This window comes from Electrona antarctica, assembly GCF_951216825.1.
Source record: "Electrona antarctica genome assembly, chromosome: 15".
NCBI classification, from domain to species: Eukaryota; Metazoa; Chordata; class Actinopteri; order Myctophiformes; family Myctophidae; genus Electrona; species Electrona antarctica.
Genome location: NC_136796.1, coordinates 17,587,386 through 17,602,858, shown reverse-complemented (window position 1 = coordinate 17,602,858; position 15,473 = coordinate 17,587,386). Strand labels below are relative to the sequence as shown.

General features: G+C 42.2%; 1 protein-coding gene across 3 annotated transcripts in view; it reads left to right on the top strand.

Annotated features, from left to right (window-relative positions):
* Nucleotides 1–15,473, top strand: part of phactr4a (phosphatase and actin regulator 4a) — a 59,449-nt gene that overhangs the window by 20,930 nt on the left and 23,046 nt on the right. For all 3 annotated transcript variants that reach the window (XM_079523340.1, XM_079523341.1, XM_079523342.1), the window contains 2 exons: nt 13,921–14,091; nt 14,665–14,745. In XM_079523340.1, the coding sequence (XP_079379466.1) occupies nt 13,921–14,091; nt 14,665–14,745 (252 nt within the window). The remainder of the gene's footprint in view (nt 1–13,920; nt 14,092–14,664; nt 14,746–15,473) is intronic.

Genomic DNA, 15,473 nt, shown 5'->3' with positions numbered 1-15,473 from the left:
ATGGACTTTGATTTGTTGGCGGCGTCTTGCAGTGGACTTCGCCTGTTATGCTTTAGCAGAAACAAAACCTTGTTAAGCTGTAATTTTCTGGAAAACGTATTTTCTCAACTCCGGCTTCAGGGACCACCAGGGTTGCAAATGGACCTTCTTAAGTCACTCTCTAAATGAAACACTGACACTTTTGCAGTGTGTAGATTGGGGTCCCACTAGGCATGTAACAATTAACATTACAGCTGTAATAGTTTCCATATTGAAAAAAATATTCATATATTTACCATTATTTTGTCCAAAATAATGAAAATAGCAATAGCATAAAGCATATCTACTAGATCAGCTATTCCACTATTAAAGTTAGTACAGTCATTAATTTGTATATTTATTTGCACAGTACAATGTCAAAAGTGTAAAAGCCAAACATCTATATTCATTATGATCCAGTGTTAAAAAAAAAAAGAAAGAAAAAAAGATAATTTCAATTGAGTGACAATTAATCGTCATGCATAATATAATCGTGACACGTCACGGAGATTAAACAGATATTCCTTGAAATTGAAAAAAATGTAAAACACTGCACTGCAGGCCCTTGGGTGTTGGGTTAACAGGTTTAAAGCAGCGACTGTGGCTCAGGAGGTAGAGCAGGTCGTCCAATGATCCATGGGTCGGCGGTTCGAATCCCGGCTCCTCCTGTCTACATGTCGAAGTGTCCTTGGGCAAGACACTGAACCCCAAATTGCTCCCGATATGCTGGTTGGTACCTTGCATGGCTTCCGCCGCAATCGGTGTATGAATGGGTGAATGTAATGCACAATCTATGTAAAGCGCCTTGGATAAAGGCGCTATATAAATGCACCATTTACCATTTACCATTTTGTATTATGATAGTAATCAGTGTTTGTTCAGTAAGACTCCCCCTGTCTCTCCCGCTCTTTAATAAACAGAAAATAAATGTTCAGGGTAGGTGACACAATGTCAGCCAATGATGTAACCATTTATCAGCTTCATTTCTTTGTGCCATCACTCCCGATTTCACTTGTTCAATCTGTGTCCTGTCTGAGTTCTCTACACCAGTGGTTCCCACACTTTTGCATGTCAAGGACCCCCAAATTGACACTAATTACTAGCCCACGGACCCCCATTTGAAAATAAATGCCAGGGACCCCCATGAGAAAAGATGTGTAAGGCTCTAGCAGTGATTCTCAACCAGTTTAATATCAAGGACCCCCCAGTTTGATATGTATTAGGCTTCAGACCCCCCATTTAATGGCATTTCCATCTCTGAGACCCCAATTTATATTGTAAAATCAATGTTTATTTAACTATGAGAGTGTACAAATGGAACCAAATAACGGGTCCATTTGGTTACATTTGTACACTCTAAGAGCTACAGACCCATAAGGGTCCATTTGGTTCCAAACTATCATTCAGCTGGGGGACCCCCTGGAACCCTCTCAAGGACCCCACTTTGGGAACCACTGCTCTACACTGCTTGGATGAAATTGGTATCCTGTCCTAAAAAAATGCATGTTCTGTTTAATAAAGAGCTGGACAAACACACTATAACCATGAGTACTATCAAGAATAAAATAAAGTGTGCCATACTGCCTTCTTTCAACATGTACTCTTCTAGCACAACAAGGGGGTTTCACTGGGCCACATGTTATGCTCTGCACGTCGCAGAATGTATTTTTGCCTCTCGCACCTTGCAGCTGGTGTCAGAGGGCTTGTGGCTGTGGACATGCTTACTGCATGCCATTGGCATGGGTCATCATGTTTGCCACAGGTCACGTGTGCTTTCAAGCAAAAAAGGTACTCACTGAGTCTGACCTGTGGCTGCTTTTGGTTTCAATTTCTGAGGGGTTTAAGGTGTATCTGTTATGGTTTCAATTTCTGAGGGGTTTAAGGTGTATCGGTTATGGTTTCAATTTCTGAGGGGTTTAAGGTGTATCGGTTATGGTTTCAATTTCTGAGGGGTTTAACCCATTTAGGCCTGACGTCGAAATAAAAAAAAAAGGTTCGCTCTGAAAGAATATATACCTATTAAAGATTTGTGCCGCATTTTTATGATTTAAAAAAAATAGCAGACCTACAAGTTCATAGCGTGCCACTCGGTGGCGCGCTATGAGCTTGTAGATCTGCTATTTTTCAATAGCTAAACTTAAGTATAACAGAATGCTTGAAACACCAAAAGGGGTTCCCCACTTCCCGCCCAAAATTGGTCAAGGTGTATCGGTTATGGTTTCAATTTCTGAGGGTTTAAGGTGTATGGGTTAGTCGATTATACAAAATGAATGTTTCGGTAATCAGTAATTTCATAAAAAATAGATTAATAATTGATCTGTATTTTGGGCATACCATTATATGCAAAACAAAGTTTCAAAAGATACAACAAAAAGACAAAAAAATAAGCTGCTCTACAATCTCTCATCACACCCTGTGAGCTTGTAGATCAGCTATTTTGATTCTGAACAGCACCATTGTGCAATGTGCATTGATGTATACTATAAGATCCATGTGGTTAATCAATTCACAATCACGATGTATTTATCGGCAAAGCAATCCTTGGAATAAAGAACAAAATCGTTGCACACAACCCTACTTATTGATTTTGATTTCTGAGGACCTTTTCAAGGGAAACACAAATCCGTCCCATTATTGTCTTTGTCCTTTTCATTTCAATTTCCCAGGACGTGTTGCAGCCTGTATGGAAACTAAACTATCTTGTTGCATTGTTTGATTGCGATTGGTGTGAAGACCTGCTGGAGCCTGTAACGTTAACAGCGTTGTGCCATTGTTTACCCCCATTTAAGTGCTGCTAGGTTCGCTGTTGGGCGGAAACCTTGTATGTCAAAAAACTGCTTTTGCTTGATTCTTGTATTACGAAATTGGGGTGTTAAAAATTACAAAACAAAAACAAAACAAAAGTTTCAAATGAGATGGAAGGTTTCTGCTCGATAGTGGCGATATTCCAACAGGCGGTATCTAGGTTGAAGAATTGGTGTTTAGTATTGTAGCCTGGTGTGTCGCTAGTACTCGCTACCTCTGTCTTTATATAGCTCTCCAGCCCTTTGATGTCAGTCTCACTTTGTCTTTCACAGCTCGATGCGTTTTCTTTTTTCTTTTTAAATCCCACAGTAGTTTTGATATATTCACCACCTCAGATTGTTATGTGCTGTTGCAGTGGTTCGCAAAACATTATCACATGAAGACTATGCATAATTGATGCAATTCGGTCGCGGACCCCCTTTTGGAAAGATTTGGTACCAGGGATGGACCCCCATAAGAGAGGATGTTAGTTGTTAAGATTAGATTAGTACAGTACAGAATTCTACAACTGTCTACACTGTAGGTGGGGAGAGAGAAACCTATGATTTGATTTCATACATTCCCTCATTGGATTACCTTCTAGATGGCGAGATTATAGTGAAGTTGGCCACTTTTAACCAGGTGCCCATATATTGGGCGACAAAAGTCGACAACATAGTGAAAATTGCCGATCTACAAGCTCAAAACACCGCTCACAAAGCCGATCTACAAGCTCACAATCTTGTAGATGCTCTCTATTTTTGGAATAGCCATTATACAAGCTCATAATTAGTGCTTTTAGTGATTAATTGATCGATTAGTGCTGCACGATTAATCGATCTAGATTCAGACACCTATGCAATCTCATTTCTAAATTTGAGCAAGAATCGTGCAGCACTAGTTGGCTGTACATTTCATTTAGTTACTCTTATGTTTTTGCTACAAGATACAGTAGATAGTAAAGAGAGGTTTAATAATAATAATAATAATAATATCTCAAGCTAAACACATTAGAAAGACAGTGAGAAAGGTTAGCTAGGGAAGTCAATATTGAAGAGGTGGGTCTTGAGGGCGGTTTTGAAAGTTTGGAGGGTGGGGGCATCACTGAGTGCCTTAGGGAGGGAATTCCACAGGGTTGGGGTAGCAAAGGCAAAAGCTCTGTCACCCCATGTACGGAGTTTGGTTTTGGGGACGTCGAGGAGGTTTGCGTCACCAGACCTGAGGGAGCGGGAGGGGACATGCAGGCGTTTGAGGAGGTCACAGAGGTAAGGGGGAGACAGGTTGTTTAAGTCAAGAACTTTGGTGTTGTCCGTTTAAAGCCACAGAGGTTGTCTCCAGGTGGCACATTTTGAATGTAGTAATGTTCAGCAACTACAACAGACTAAAGACAATACATATTTTCATAGAAAGAATTAGAATCGTGTGAGAATCGTGATCTCAATAATTCATGTGGAGGAAAATTGAGATTCACATTTGAGCAACAATCGTCTATTTTTAAAACGGGGCTTAAGTTGTCAAACTGTTCCTCATCTTACTGGGAACCCCCATGAAACACCCTCAAGGACCTCGCTTCGAAACAAAGCACTGTTGTAGCACAAGGTGACTAATAACAGCACTACGACCACCACACGCTGGCCCCCCAAGTTCAGCGTCAGCCCACCACGCCTCCCACTTAACGCCCCCCGTGGTGTCTTAAGTGTCTGAACAGCTGCCTGCGTGGTTCCATGCTTCACACACAGTTCACGGGCCGGGCCGGGCCGGGCGCCCCCCTCTTTCCTGCATGGATTATTTGTCAGCAGGCAGTCAGCAGCGGTGTGGGGCGGAGAGGAGGATCAATGAGGATCTGATTTACCTCTCTGAGATGAATGGGGCGAGTAGGAAGGCGTGAAGAACAAGGGTTTACCGAAGAACAGGAACGCAGGGCAGAGAGAGAGAGAGAGACAGTGAGGGAGGGAGGGAGAGAGAGAGCAACAGCCCTTTTTGTCATGTCACCTAAATTAGTGGTTCTCAAACCTTTTAGTGCCAAGGACCCCCAAATTCCTATATATTTGGCAGCGGATCCCCCTATCTGAAAATGTTTTGTGCCTGGGTGACCCCCAGAAGTGAATATTTGTGTTTTAAAAGGAGCTTTCAAGATTTTTCCAAAAATATCACATAAATGGCTAAAGTGGTTAAAATTATTGTGATGCCGTATTAAGAAACTTTACTGGAACCTCCCCAAGGACCCCTAAAACACAAACGCTGTCTGAATATGGAACGATTGTTGATGTTTGAAAGCCAAAGATCCAAGGTTAAAAAAAAAAGACATCTTGAAAAAGCCCACAGGCACTGACTTTTCTTCTGTATAATGCAAAAAAGAAACGTTTAATACCTTTCTGATACGCGTCCTTTCCAGCATGTTACTAGAGACGCCGAGTCTCAAACACACAAAAGGCTTAAAAGTTGCTCCTCGGGCAGCAAGGATTGCTGCTTTTGTGACTCAATTTGAAACACACTGCGAAGCAGTCTGCACGTTTTAAGCTTTGTGTGTGTCCTTGGAAAACGCTGTAAAGGATACATACATAATTTTCTGAAGGTATTCAGAAGGTATTATATATATTTCTGCAGTCAGAGATCTCCCACCTTCATCTTTTAACTTTTTTACACTTGGGTCAGACATTGTTTGTACATTTTACCACATTCTATCACAAGACTTGTGACACTTTTGTTACGTCAAAGACAGAACTGTTTTGTTCTCCCGTGTGTGCTGTAAAATCCTTAGTGTTGAATTAACTCTTTGAGTGTGCACATGTAACCACATGGACCCGTGCATCTCCAGAGTTAAATCTACAGGAGCTTACTGTCATTTTAGATTTACAGTTTTTCAGAAAACTTAGGATTTAGGAACTAATTACATTTATCTCAAATACTGTACTTCACTACACTTTGTTGTAAATGTTTTACTTTACTGAAGTATTTCTGATTTTCAATGCTTTTACTTTTACTCTCAGAGGCAAATATTGTTAATAACTTTAGTTACTTTGTAGACATGTACAGTAACAACAGGGGTTTTACTGTGTATGCTGTCCTGAAATGCTACTTGTGTCCCGACACTGGCTGCTTGTCTTTTACCCTCGTAACCTTGAGAGTGGGTGTCCTCTGACTCCTCTTTGCTCGGGACAGAGGGCTTCTTCTCAGTCAGGTTGTAACATTGCAGAATGGCAACAATATCTCCTCCAAGCGTAGGCTGTTTTGTCGCATTCTGTGCAAAAGAAAACTGTTGAATGGATTGGCACACAACTCTCTGATCTCTGAAACTCATATTTCGTAATGCTTAAACCTGTCTTTATTTGATTTCTGTGTGTGGTGCTTTGCCGCAGGCAGGGCAGGGCAGGCTGGTCTCTCTCTCTCTCTCTCTCTTTCTCTCTCTCTCTCTCTCTCTCTCTCTCATATTGAGGAGTGTTTGTAGTGGTGGTCATGGCGCTTGCCAGGGGCAATATCAGCGCTCCCATCTTCCCTGGCCTCATCTTGCACAGCTTTGCCCTGTCTTGTATCTCCTAACCAAAGCCATCTAATAGAAGAGTTGCGATATTGAGGGGGCAGAAAACCGCACGGTCACGTGGTTCATGTACTCGCACGAGCCCATAGACTCCAATGGGCATTCCGTAAACTTTCGGTTGTCCCTATTAAATTGAAGCCTTCAAATAGGGACAAACCAATAGAAGTCTTAGTCTATGTAGAAGAGCCGCCATTGGACTGGCCCCATGAAGTGAACAGGGTTTGCGTAACTCTGTCTATACTCTATGGCTCTGCTCCTAACCAGCTCTGCCTCTTGTTTTCTGTACTCTCATTTGCATTATACATTTTCCATGCGAGTCGGCACGTCGCCGGCTAGGACCCTCTGCCACCCAAACGCGTTATGCTGCTTTGGTCGTTTGTATTGCTCGCGTTTTAGATTATTGGGCGCACTGCCTGCTCATTAAACTGTGAGAAATGGCCAAAGAGGAATTGCCTTGCTTAAGGGCACAACAAGCATCCTTTATGCGTCTATCTTGTCAAGATGCCAGAGAAGTGATTTCTGGGCTCACAGACTAATATTTTACACAGCTGTCTGACATACTGACAGAGCTGCTGCCTTTTTAAGTTGGAGGCAGTAGAAAGTAAATAAGTACATTTACATTTACTCAAGTAAACCAGTTGATTGCAGTTGTTGCAGTTGCAGTTGTTTGTGTGCAACAGTGAGGACCCCCGACTCCCCAGACCCCACTTTTGAGAACCACTGTACTATACTATACAAGAGATTTGCAGACTTTGGGTTATGCAATATGCACTGTGTTGTACATGCACTGCATTTGTATTGCTTATTGTAAGTACACACACACACACACACACACGCACGCACACACGTAAGCACGCACACACGTAAGCACGCACACGCGTAAGCACACACCCAGCGATTGATGTGACTGTCAGAGGGAATGGGGAGAAAATGTAGATAGTGGAAAGTATTTTATAAAACATTAAAATGCAGTGACGTGAATGAGTGAGTGTGATGACTGCTTGGTTGTAGGAAGTCTGTCATGTCCTGTGGTGATGGATACCTCGTATCTCTATCTGTCAATTTCTTTTTTTTTATGTTTTTTTTTGTGGCTTTCGCCTTTATTTTAAATTTTGTATGAAGGGACAGACAGTAGGCTGACAGGAAATGGGGAGAGAGATGGGGGATGACATGCAGTAAAGGCCGTCGGGATCGGGAGTCGAACCCGCAGCACACTGCCAGACTGGATTACCAGCCAAGGTGCCTGGACCGCTGAGCCACGGCCCAGCAAATCCTTGTTTATTTATCTATTTATTAATTGTTTTGTAAATGAATGACCTACTTCATCATACAAGAGTGTCACACAAATGTAGTGACAATAGCAGCTATTTTCACACTTTTGTAAATGTTTTTAAAAATAATAAGGAAAGAACGTTTTCTTTTTTTTTGTCTTCAGTGACGACTTTTTACTCTGTATTCCTAAAAGGAATTTAGATGAGGTTATATTTCTGTAGATCAGTGATGGGTTCCTTGAGGGGGGTCCAGGCAGGGGGTCCCTAGCTAAATTAGTTAATATAGCATCAAAATCAGTTTAACCACTTTGTCCCTGTAGAAAACTTGAAAATAGAGCTGATCTACAAGCTCACAACACCTCGCTCTCGCTCTCGCTCGCTCTCTCTCTCTCTTTCTCTCGCTCTCGCTCTCTCGCTCCCCCAATGGGGGAGAGAGAGATCAGTGCATCTGCAATGCACTGATCACATTTTATGCACTGTACTCCTGGCTCCAATGAGGCAAAATGTACCTGCTATCATTTCTTTTCTTCTAATAGAGCTCTCTGAGTTATTACTGTCTCTTAAATTGGCATCAGCCTTTCATATAATGCTTCCTCCAAATTGAGGTTTTGTCCAAATGCTTTATTTCTTGCATTTCTTCTGATTTCTTTCACCATTTGCGAAGGAAATGGGATGAGCAAATGGAACGCCTCATCTCATTTTCTTGTTTCATTCGAATAAAAGGTATGACAATAATAAATGTGTAATGGGACAAAGCCAGCAGCTGTTTTTCCCACTGAGCCATTATTTCCAAATCTAAATGTAATCATCAAGCTTTTTCACCATGCCTGGATCAGCTGGATGTCATTTCAACACTACCAGCCACTGTTCACCCCAAAATATTGCCAAATGGCAATTTAATTACGTGTGTGTGTGTGTGTGTGTGTGTGTGTGTGTGTGTGTGTGTGTGTGTGTGTGTGTGTGTGTGTGTGTGTGTGTGTGTGTGTGTGTGTGTGTGTGTGTGTGTGTGTGTGTGTGTGTGTGTGTGTGTGTGTGTGTGTGTGTGTGTGTGTGTGTGTGTGTGTGTGTGTGTGTGTGTGTGTGTGTGTGTGTGTGTGGTATTCTGTTCGGTATTCTGTTCGGTGAGCCGATGACGTAATCAAAATGTAATCATGTCTTTTGTTGTCATCATGTAGCTCTACAACAAAGGTGCGGCCATGACAGCAATGGTATGGAAACTGGTAATATACAACATAAATAATTGGTATATAATACCAATTGTATTATATACAATTATATAGGTCCTCTGGCCTATTCGTATATAATCATCTTATTCGGCTATTCGGTTGGTGCATTCCTACTCACAATGTAATGGATGCATGGCGATGCGTTGATGTAGTGGAGTAGAAGTAAAAGTATTGGAATTTGGAAATCCTCAAGAAAAATAGTACCTCAACATTGTACTTAAGTACCGTACTTAAGGAAATGTACTTTGTTGCTTTTCACCACTGGATAAACAATGTTTATGTACTGTATTCTTTACTGTGTTCTTCAGAAACTAATTGTAAAATAGCTCGAACCAGTGCTGATTATTTCGTTAGGACCCGCTACAGTGGTGTTCGATACGAACTTAACCGGGATGTGGAAACCTCTACTTCAATGCTCTACGAGTTGCTTAGCCATTAGCCAGTTATTCTGTCTCATCTAGAAGACTCGTACCCAAGGTAATACAAGCCATTCAAGGTATATGGGTTGTAAAGCCAGATACCTTGATTCGTATATGTTGACCTGTTGGAGATACCGCGTGCGTTGCCTGGAATCAGGTTTAGAAGCCATGGGAGCCGCCTTTTATGCTGTGCAAGTCTAGTGTTACGATGATGTCACCACAGTGTATATCCATCTTTGTAGTTTCTACATTAATCTGATGTCAGCGCTGCATATCGCTGTTGTCTCCATATATGGAACTCTAAGTGAAAGCCTTCGCAACACTAAGCGTGTTCTTGTTGTGTTGTGCTGCTGTCTTTGCACTTTTCCACAGTGTGGACCTCGCCATACTGGTATTTGTGCTACTTGTACGAGTAGCAACAAACATGCTTGGTTCTTGTTTGTTTGCAAGATAACGTGTTGAGAGAATGGAATGTTTTATCTGGTGTGAGACTTAACTGCAGGTCACATCCTCTCACTATCTAACTCATCACTAAGGCATAGGGCATATAGCAGTGGAGGCCATTTTGTGGTTCCACAAACCAAAAGCCCATTCATTTCAAGTCCTGGTGAATCATGACCATAAAACATTTGATCCTGATATGTTTTTGTATGGCCTTTGGATGGCACCACAGAATGGCTGCTATGACTATAATGTGTAACTTTGCCCTGTGTTTACAGTTATGTACACACTATAACCAGTACCTGTGGTGTACATAATACACACTAACCAGTACCAGTGGTGTACATAACTAAGTACTAAGTTACTCAAGTAGTGTACGTAAGGTATTTTCAATTTCCAATAAAAAAGAAATCGTACCTTCGATTATGCAATTTTCTTTTGGGTCAGCCCAGAGTAATGTAGTAAGAGAGTGGTGACACGCTTTGATCTCGCCGCAAAGCGGGTGCCTATGGGCGATAGTTCCAAACATTGCTCCTATGGCTGGAACTATTCCATTGAGATAGAATGAGCACTTCCACATTCCATTGTTACAATGCGAGTCAACGGGAGTGTCATTACTCTCTTACTAGATTACTCTGGGTCAGCCCTAGCGCATTGTACACGAGATGCAGCCAGCTACCACATGCATGCATGCAAACATTCACACTATTAATCTAATGGACCACAAGGGGTGCGCGTACCACAGTTTGGGATCCGCTGATCTAATGCATACAGGCTGTATTAAGGATACAGACTACTGCATACAGACTGTATGCATTAGGATGTATGTAGAATGTATGTCTGGTGTCAACCTGTACATGTCTGTGTGCAGCGGACCGGTTATGTCAGCTTGTTTCTTCCCCTTTAAACCCCAGCCTTGTGCATGCACACACACACGCATAAGTGTGTGTAACCGCTCGCCCTGGCTGCGACTCATCAGCAAAGAATGTCAGTGTACTGTAGGTTTCACACCCACCACAGCACACACGCTAGTGTTTATTTCGTTGACTATTAATAGTATGACGAAAAATGTTTGTCGACTAACTTTTTTTCACAGATAAGTAAATGGAAAACTAAGCTATGATGACTAAATATACTGACAATTTTGTCAATAAATACAAACTAGACTAAAGGGACTAGTAGAGAAGAGAATCCAGTAGAACTAAAAGACAAGCCATTTTACACTTTGTTGCATGCTGAAAATAGCCGATCTACAAGCTCACAGATCAGCAAGTGTAAAATGAGCCATTATGACGGCATCAAGGCGCGCCAAAATACATTTCAGTCGTCTAAATCAACTGTAGATTTAGTCGACTAAAATCGTATATTTAGTCGACTAAAACATTCCAGGTGACTAAAATGTGACTAAAACTAAAACCATTCAAGAGACTAAGACTATGACTATAGGCTTCACAACAGAGTATCGTGGACCATCGCCCCGCCTGCGAAGACGTGACTCATGGTTTCTGGCAGATACAGTAATAAGCTGCCATCACCATGATACACTGTGCATAATATTACACACATAGTCGCTGTTGAAATATGACTGATACCGTACCTAATATTATAATACAGTGCACCGGTGGTTTTTCAACCAGTGGTCCAGGGACCGCCTGTGGCCCTTTTTTGTGGTTCCAGGTGGTCCCCGTCTAAATGATGGGAGAGTTGGAAACCAAATGGACTCTTTATAGCTCCTACGGTACAAACATCAATACAGCATGGAATTGTGGACAAAATGGTATTCAACGACAACACAATATTCAAAGTTTTGCGTCTGAGATGCTAATTAAATCGCATGGTCTGACAGGTCTGTGCCTGTGGGGCTTAAGTGGTTAAATTCAGTAGGAGAAAGGTTATTGCTATTCTTCTATTAGTGATGGAGTGTTGAATGTAGCACGACATCACCGGCCCTGTGTTTGTGATGGAGATAAAGTGAGTCAGAGCGCGTGCGTGCGTGCGTGCGTGCGTGCGTGCGTGCGTGCGTGCGTGCGTGCGTGCGTGCGTGCGTGCGTGCGTGCGTGCGTGCGTGTCATCTTGAAGATGATAAGTGGATCTTCAAGATTTGTATATGACTACCCTTTAGATATTTGGTTTAGCGATTAGACATAAGAGTTAATTATGCCTGACTTAGTTGCTGGTATCGTGCGCCAAAACAAAATGCTGATCTACAAGCTCACTGGGGCTTGTACCGTAGATCTGCTATTGTTGTATTGTAGGATTATGGTTACAAATTGCACGAAAATAAATGGCATTCTTAAATTCATTGATGGGTATTTATTTATTTATTTGACAGGGACAAAGCTCATTAATCAACATGTCAGTTTTCACCTCAATGTAAATGGGCCAGAGTTAGCCAAAGCTAATTTCCATCTGTAGTCCCTGGGCAGGCTCTTAAAAAATGAATGATAAAAGAAAGACAGTGTATAGTGTGCCAGCACACAACACCATGCGTTGATGCCATGTGTGCAATGTGCCAGCACCCAACACTGTCCGTACAAAAACACAACACAATACAATACAGATAAAAGAAAGACAGAGTGTAGTGTGCCAGCACACGACACCATGCGTTGATGCCATGTGTGCATATGTGCTAGCACCCAACACTATGTCCATACAAAAACACAATACAATACAGATAAAAGAAAGACAGAGTGTATAGTGTGCCAGCACACAACACCATGCGTTGATGCCATGTGTGCATATGTGCTAGCACCCAACACTATGTCCATACACACACACAATACAATACAGTACACTACAGGAACAGATCAACATGGTACAGGGGACAGAACAACTACATAGTGAAGTGAATAATGACACCGGTGAGAATACTAAATAGTGCTGATAGTTACTCATGATTACAGATTACAGGTATAAAAAAAACGTTGATGGGTATAGGAACCTGTGTATGTGTGTGATGTCTGACAGCTGGCGACGCTCAGAGAGGGCAATGAGAACAGGAATTCGGAGCAACCTTCACCCCTTTGCTTCCAGGAGAAACGTAGCACCGTCTCTAGCTTACAGGCTAAGTCCTGTTGTACCCATACACGTGTCCACATGGCCCACCGGACACGACCACTATTATTTCAAAGAGGCCTAATCCCTGGGGAGGGGTCAATGGAAACAAGTGGCTACATTTTCGCTGTGTTTTTGTTCCCCCATGCAGCAGGGTTGTAGTGGGGAAGAGGAGCGCTTTGTTTTTGTTACCGGTTAAACGTCATTGAACCCCCTAGAGCCGGAAATAGCCAAACCACAAGCTCACAACGTGTGGCAAGTTGTGAGTTTGTAGATGTGGACTACCATCCTGTGTGAACCTGACGTGGTGATACTCTTTTGCACATTACTGTCTAATCTCATGTACATACCTGCTGCTATGTGGAACTACCGAAGTGTCCCTTACTGTATGTCTCTAACCTCATGTACATACTGTACCTGCTGGGAAAACAATTTATTTTAATTGTGGAATATTTATTACATTTAAATTAAATTTAAATTAAATTAATTTTAACACAAATCTTGTATGGGGGTCCCTGGCACAAAACATTTTCCGATGGGGTCCATGGCCCAAAGTACTACTATTTGTGTCACATACATTGCTGTATGTGAAATTTGTTCTCCGCATTTGACCCATCTCTTGGAGCGGTGAGCCGCAGCCGTGCCGCTCTCGGGAATCATTTGTGGTTGATTTAACCCCCCCAAACCAACCCTTGATGCTGAGTGCAAAGCAGGGAGGCATTGGGTCCCCTTTTTACAGTCTTTGGTATGGCCCGGCCCAGTTTCAGGGCGGACACTCTAACCACAATGCCACTGAGCCGGTGGTATGAGATTCACAGCCTTACAGAACTCTTAACAGTGGTGATGTACATTGGGGCGACTGTGGCTCAAGAGGTAGAGCAGGTCGTCCAATGATCCATGGGTCGGCGGTTCGAATCCCGGCTCCTCCTGTCTACATGTCGAAGTGTCCTTGGGCAAGACACTGAACCCCAAATTGCTCCCGATGTGCTGGTTGGTACCTTGCATGGCTTCCGCCGCAATCGGTGTATGAATGTGTGTGAATGGGTGAATGTAATGCACAATCTATGTAAAGCGCCTTGGATAAAGGCGCTATATAAATGCACCATTTACCATTTACCATTTAGCCTTCTTTGTCTAACTCCATCTCTCTTATCTTGTGTGTGTTCCAGACGATGAAGTGGACCTGCAGCGCATCTCTACAGGCAGCGACGGGGGGCACTCGGGAGACGGGACGCCTCCGTCCAAACGCAAAGGCAAGTTCTCCAGCCTGGGGCGCATCTTCAAGCCCTGGAAATGGAGGAAGAAGAAGCCCAGCGACAAGTTTGCGGAAACTTCTATAGGTACGTCTGGCCAAGAATTCATTCATTGTGTGTGTGTGTGTGTGTGTGTGTGTGTGTGTGTGTGTGTGTGTGTGTGTGTGTGTGTGTGTGTGTGTGTGTGTGTGTGTGTGTGTGTGTGTGTGTGTGTGTGTGTGTGTGTGTGTGTGTGTGTGTGTGTGTGTGTGTGTGTGTGTGTGTGTGTGTGTGTGTGTGTGTGTGTGTGTGTGTGTGTGTGAGTCAGTCAGTCAGTCAGTCACAGAATGAAGCAGGATAGAGGGGTGTATCCTGCTGTCACTCAGTAATGTGTCCATGAAATGTGACATAGATCACCCTTTTAACTTTAAAAGAGAACTCACTGTGTTTGACAAAACATGGTCGTTGACTACCTTTTTTCCACTAAATACAAAAAAATAAATACAAACTAAGATATGATGACTAAAACTAAATACATTGGAAATGTGTCAGTAAATAAAAAGTAGACTAAAATGTTAGACAGGGACTAGTGGAGAAGAGATCCAGTAGAACTAAAACGGTCATTTCATGTTTGGTTGTGCACGTTTTCTTTTAATCCTTATCTTATGTCATCTCTTGCAGTTTTAGAGAGAAAGATCTCGGTGCGGAAAACCCGCAAAGAGCTAATTGAAAGAGGGGTGCTGAAAGAAATCCCTGAGAATGGTGGGTATATATATACACTGTATTAATAGCAAGGTCGTTATTAATATGAAGTCATGTAATTGTGTACTGCAGGCAGTGGTGGACCAAGCACTCGACTCCAGTACTTGAGTCAATGTATTGATCGATTGATTGAAAATTTTATTAACAGTTTGCAGAATTACAGTACATTTCAAGCACAAACTCAATACAAAGGCTGTTAACTGTGAGTGGACGACCCAATTAAGCATTACACTTGTTTACAACAGGGTCCACCATGTTCAATTCATCAAAACATTTAGAGACGTACAAATAGACACTTCTATATAGACAAAGAACAGTACAGGAATTCATCATAATGGAGGTAAAAAGGGAAAAGAAACATATAGCTACTCCTGGTCAAGTATTACTCACAACTACAGGGGAAAGTTGCTCTGTCAAAGTTGTACTTGAGTTAAACCACTGGAGTATAGTTGCTTTAAAAAATATTATACACTTAAGTATTCAAAAGTACAAATTACAGTAACAAACATTAGCCTTAGCATGTAGCACTTGACCGAGCCTTGGCAACGGTATTCAGACTGAGGCTAGGTTCCATTGTTTACTTGGCATCCTAATAGTTCCTATAGTTTCAGTTTACAGATTATAACTTGATATTATTGTATTGTTTAGACTGATGCTACTGTACGTGCTTGATTTACCTATGATCCTAGATTGATGTAATTACCTGGCTTACTTTAAGTCTATTATTG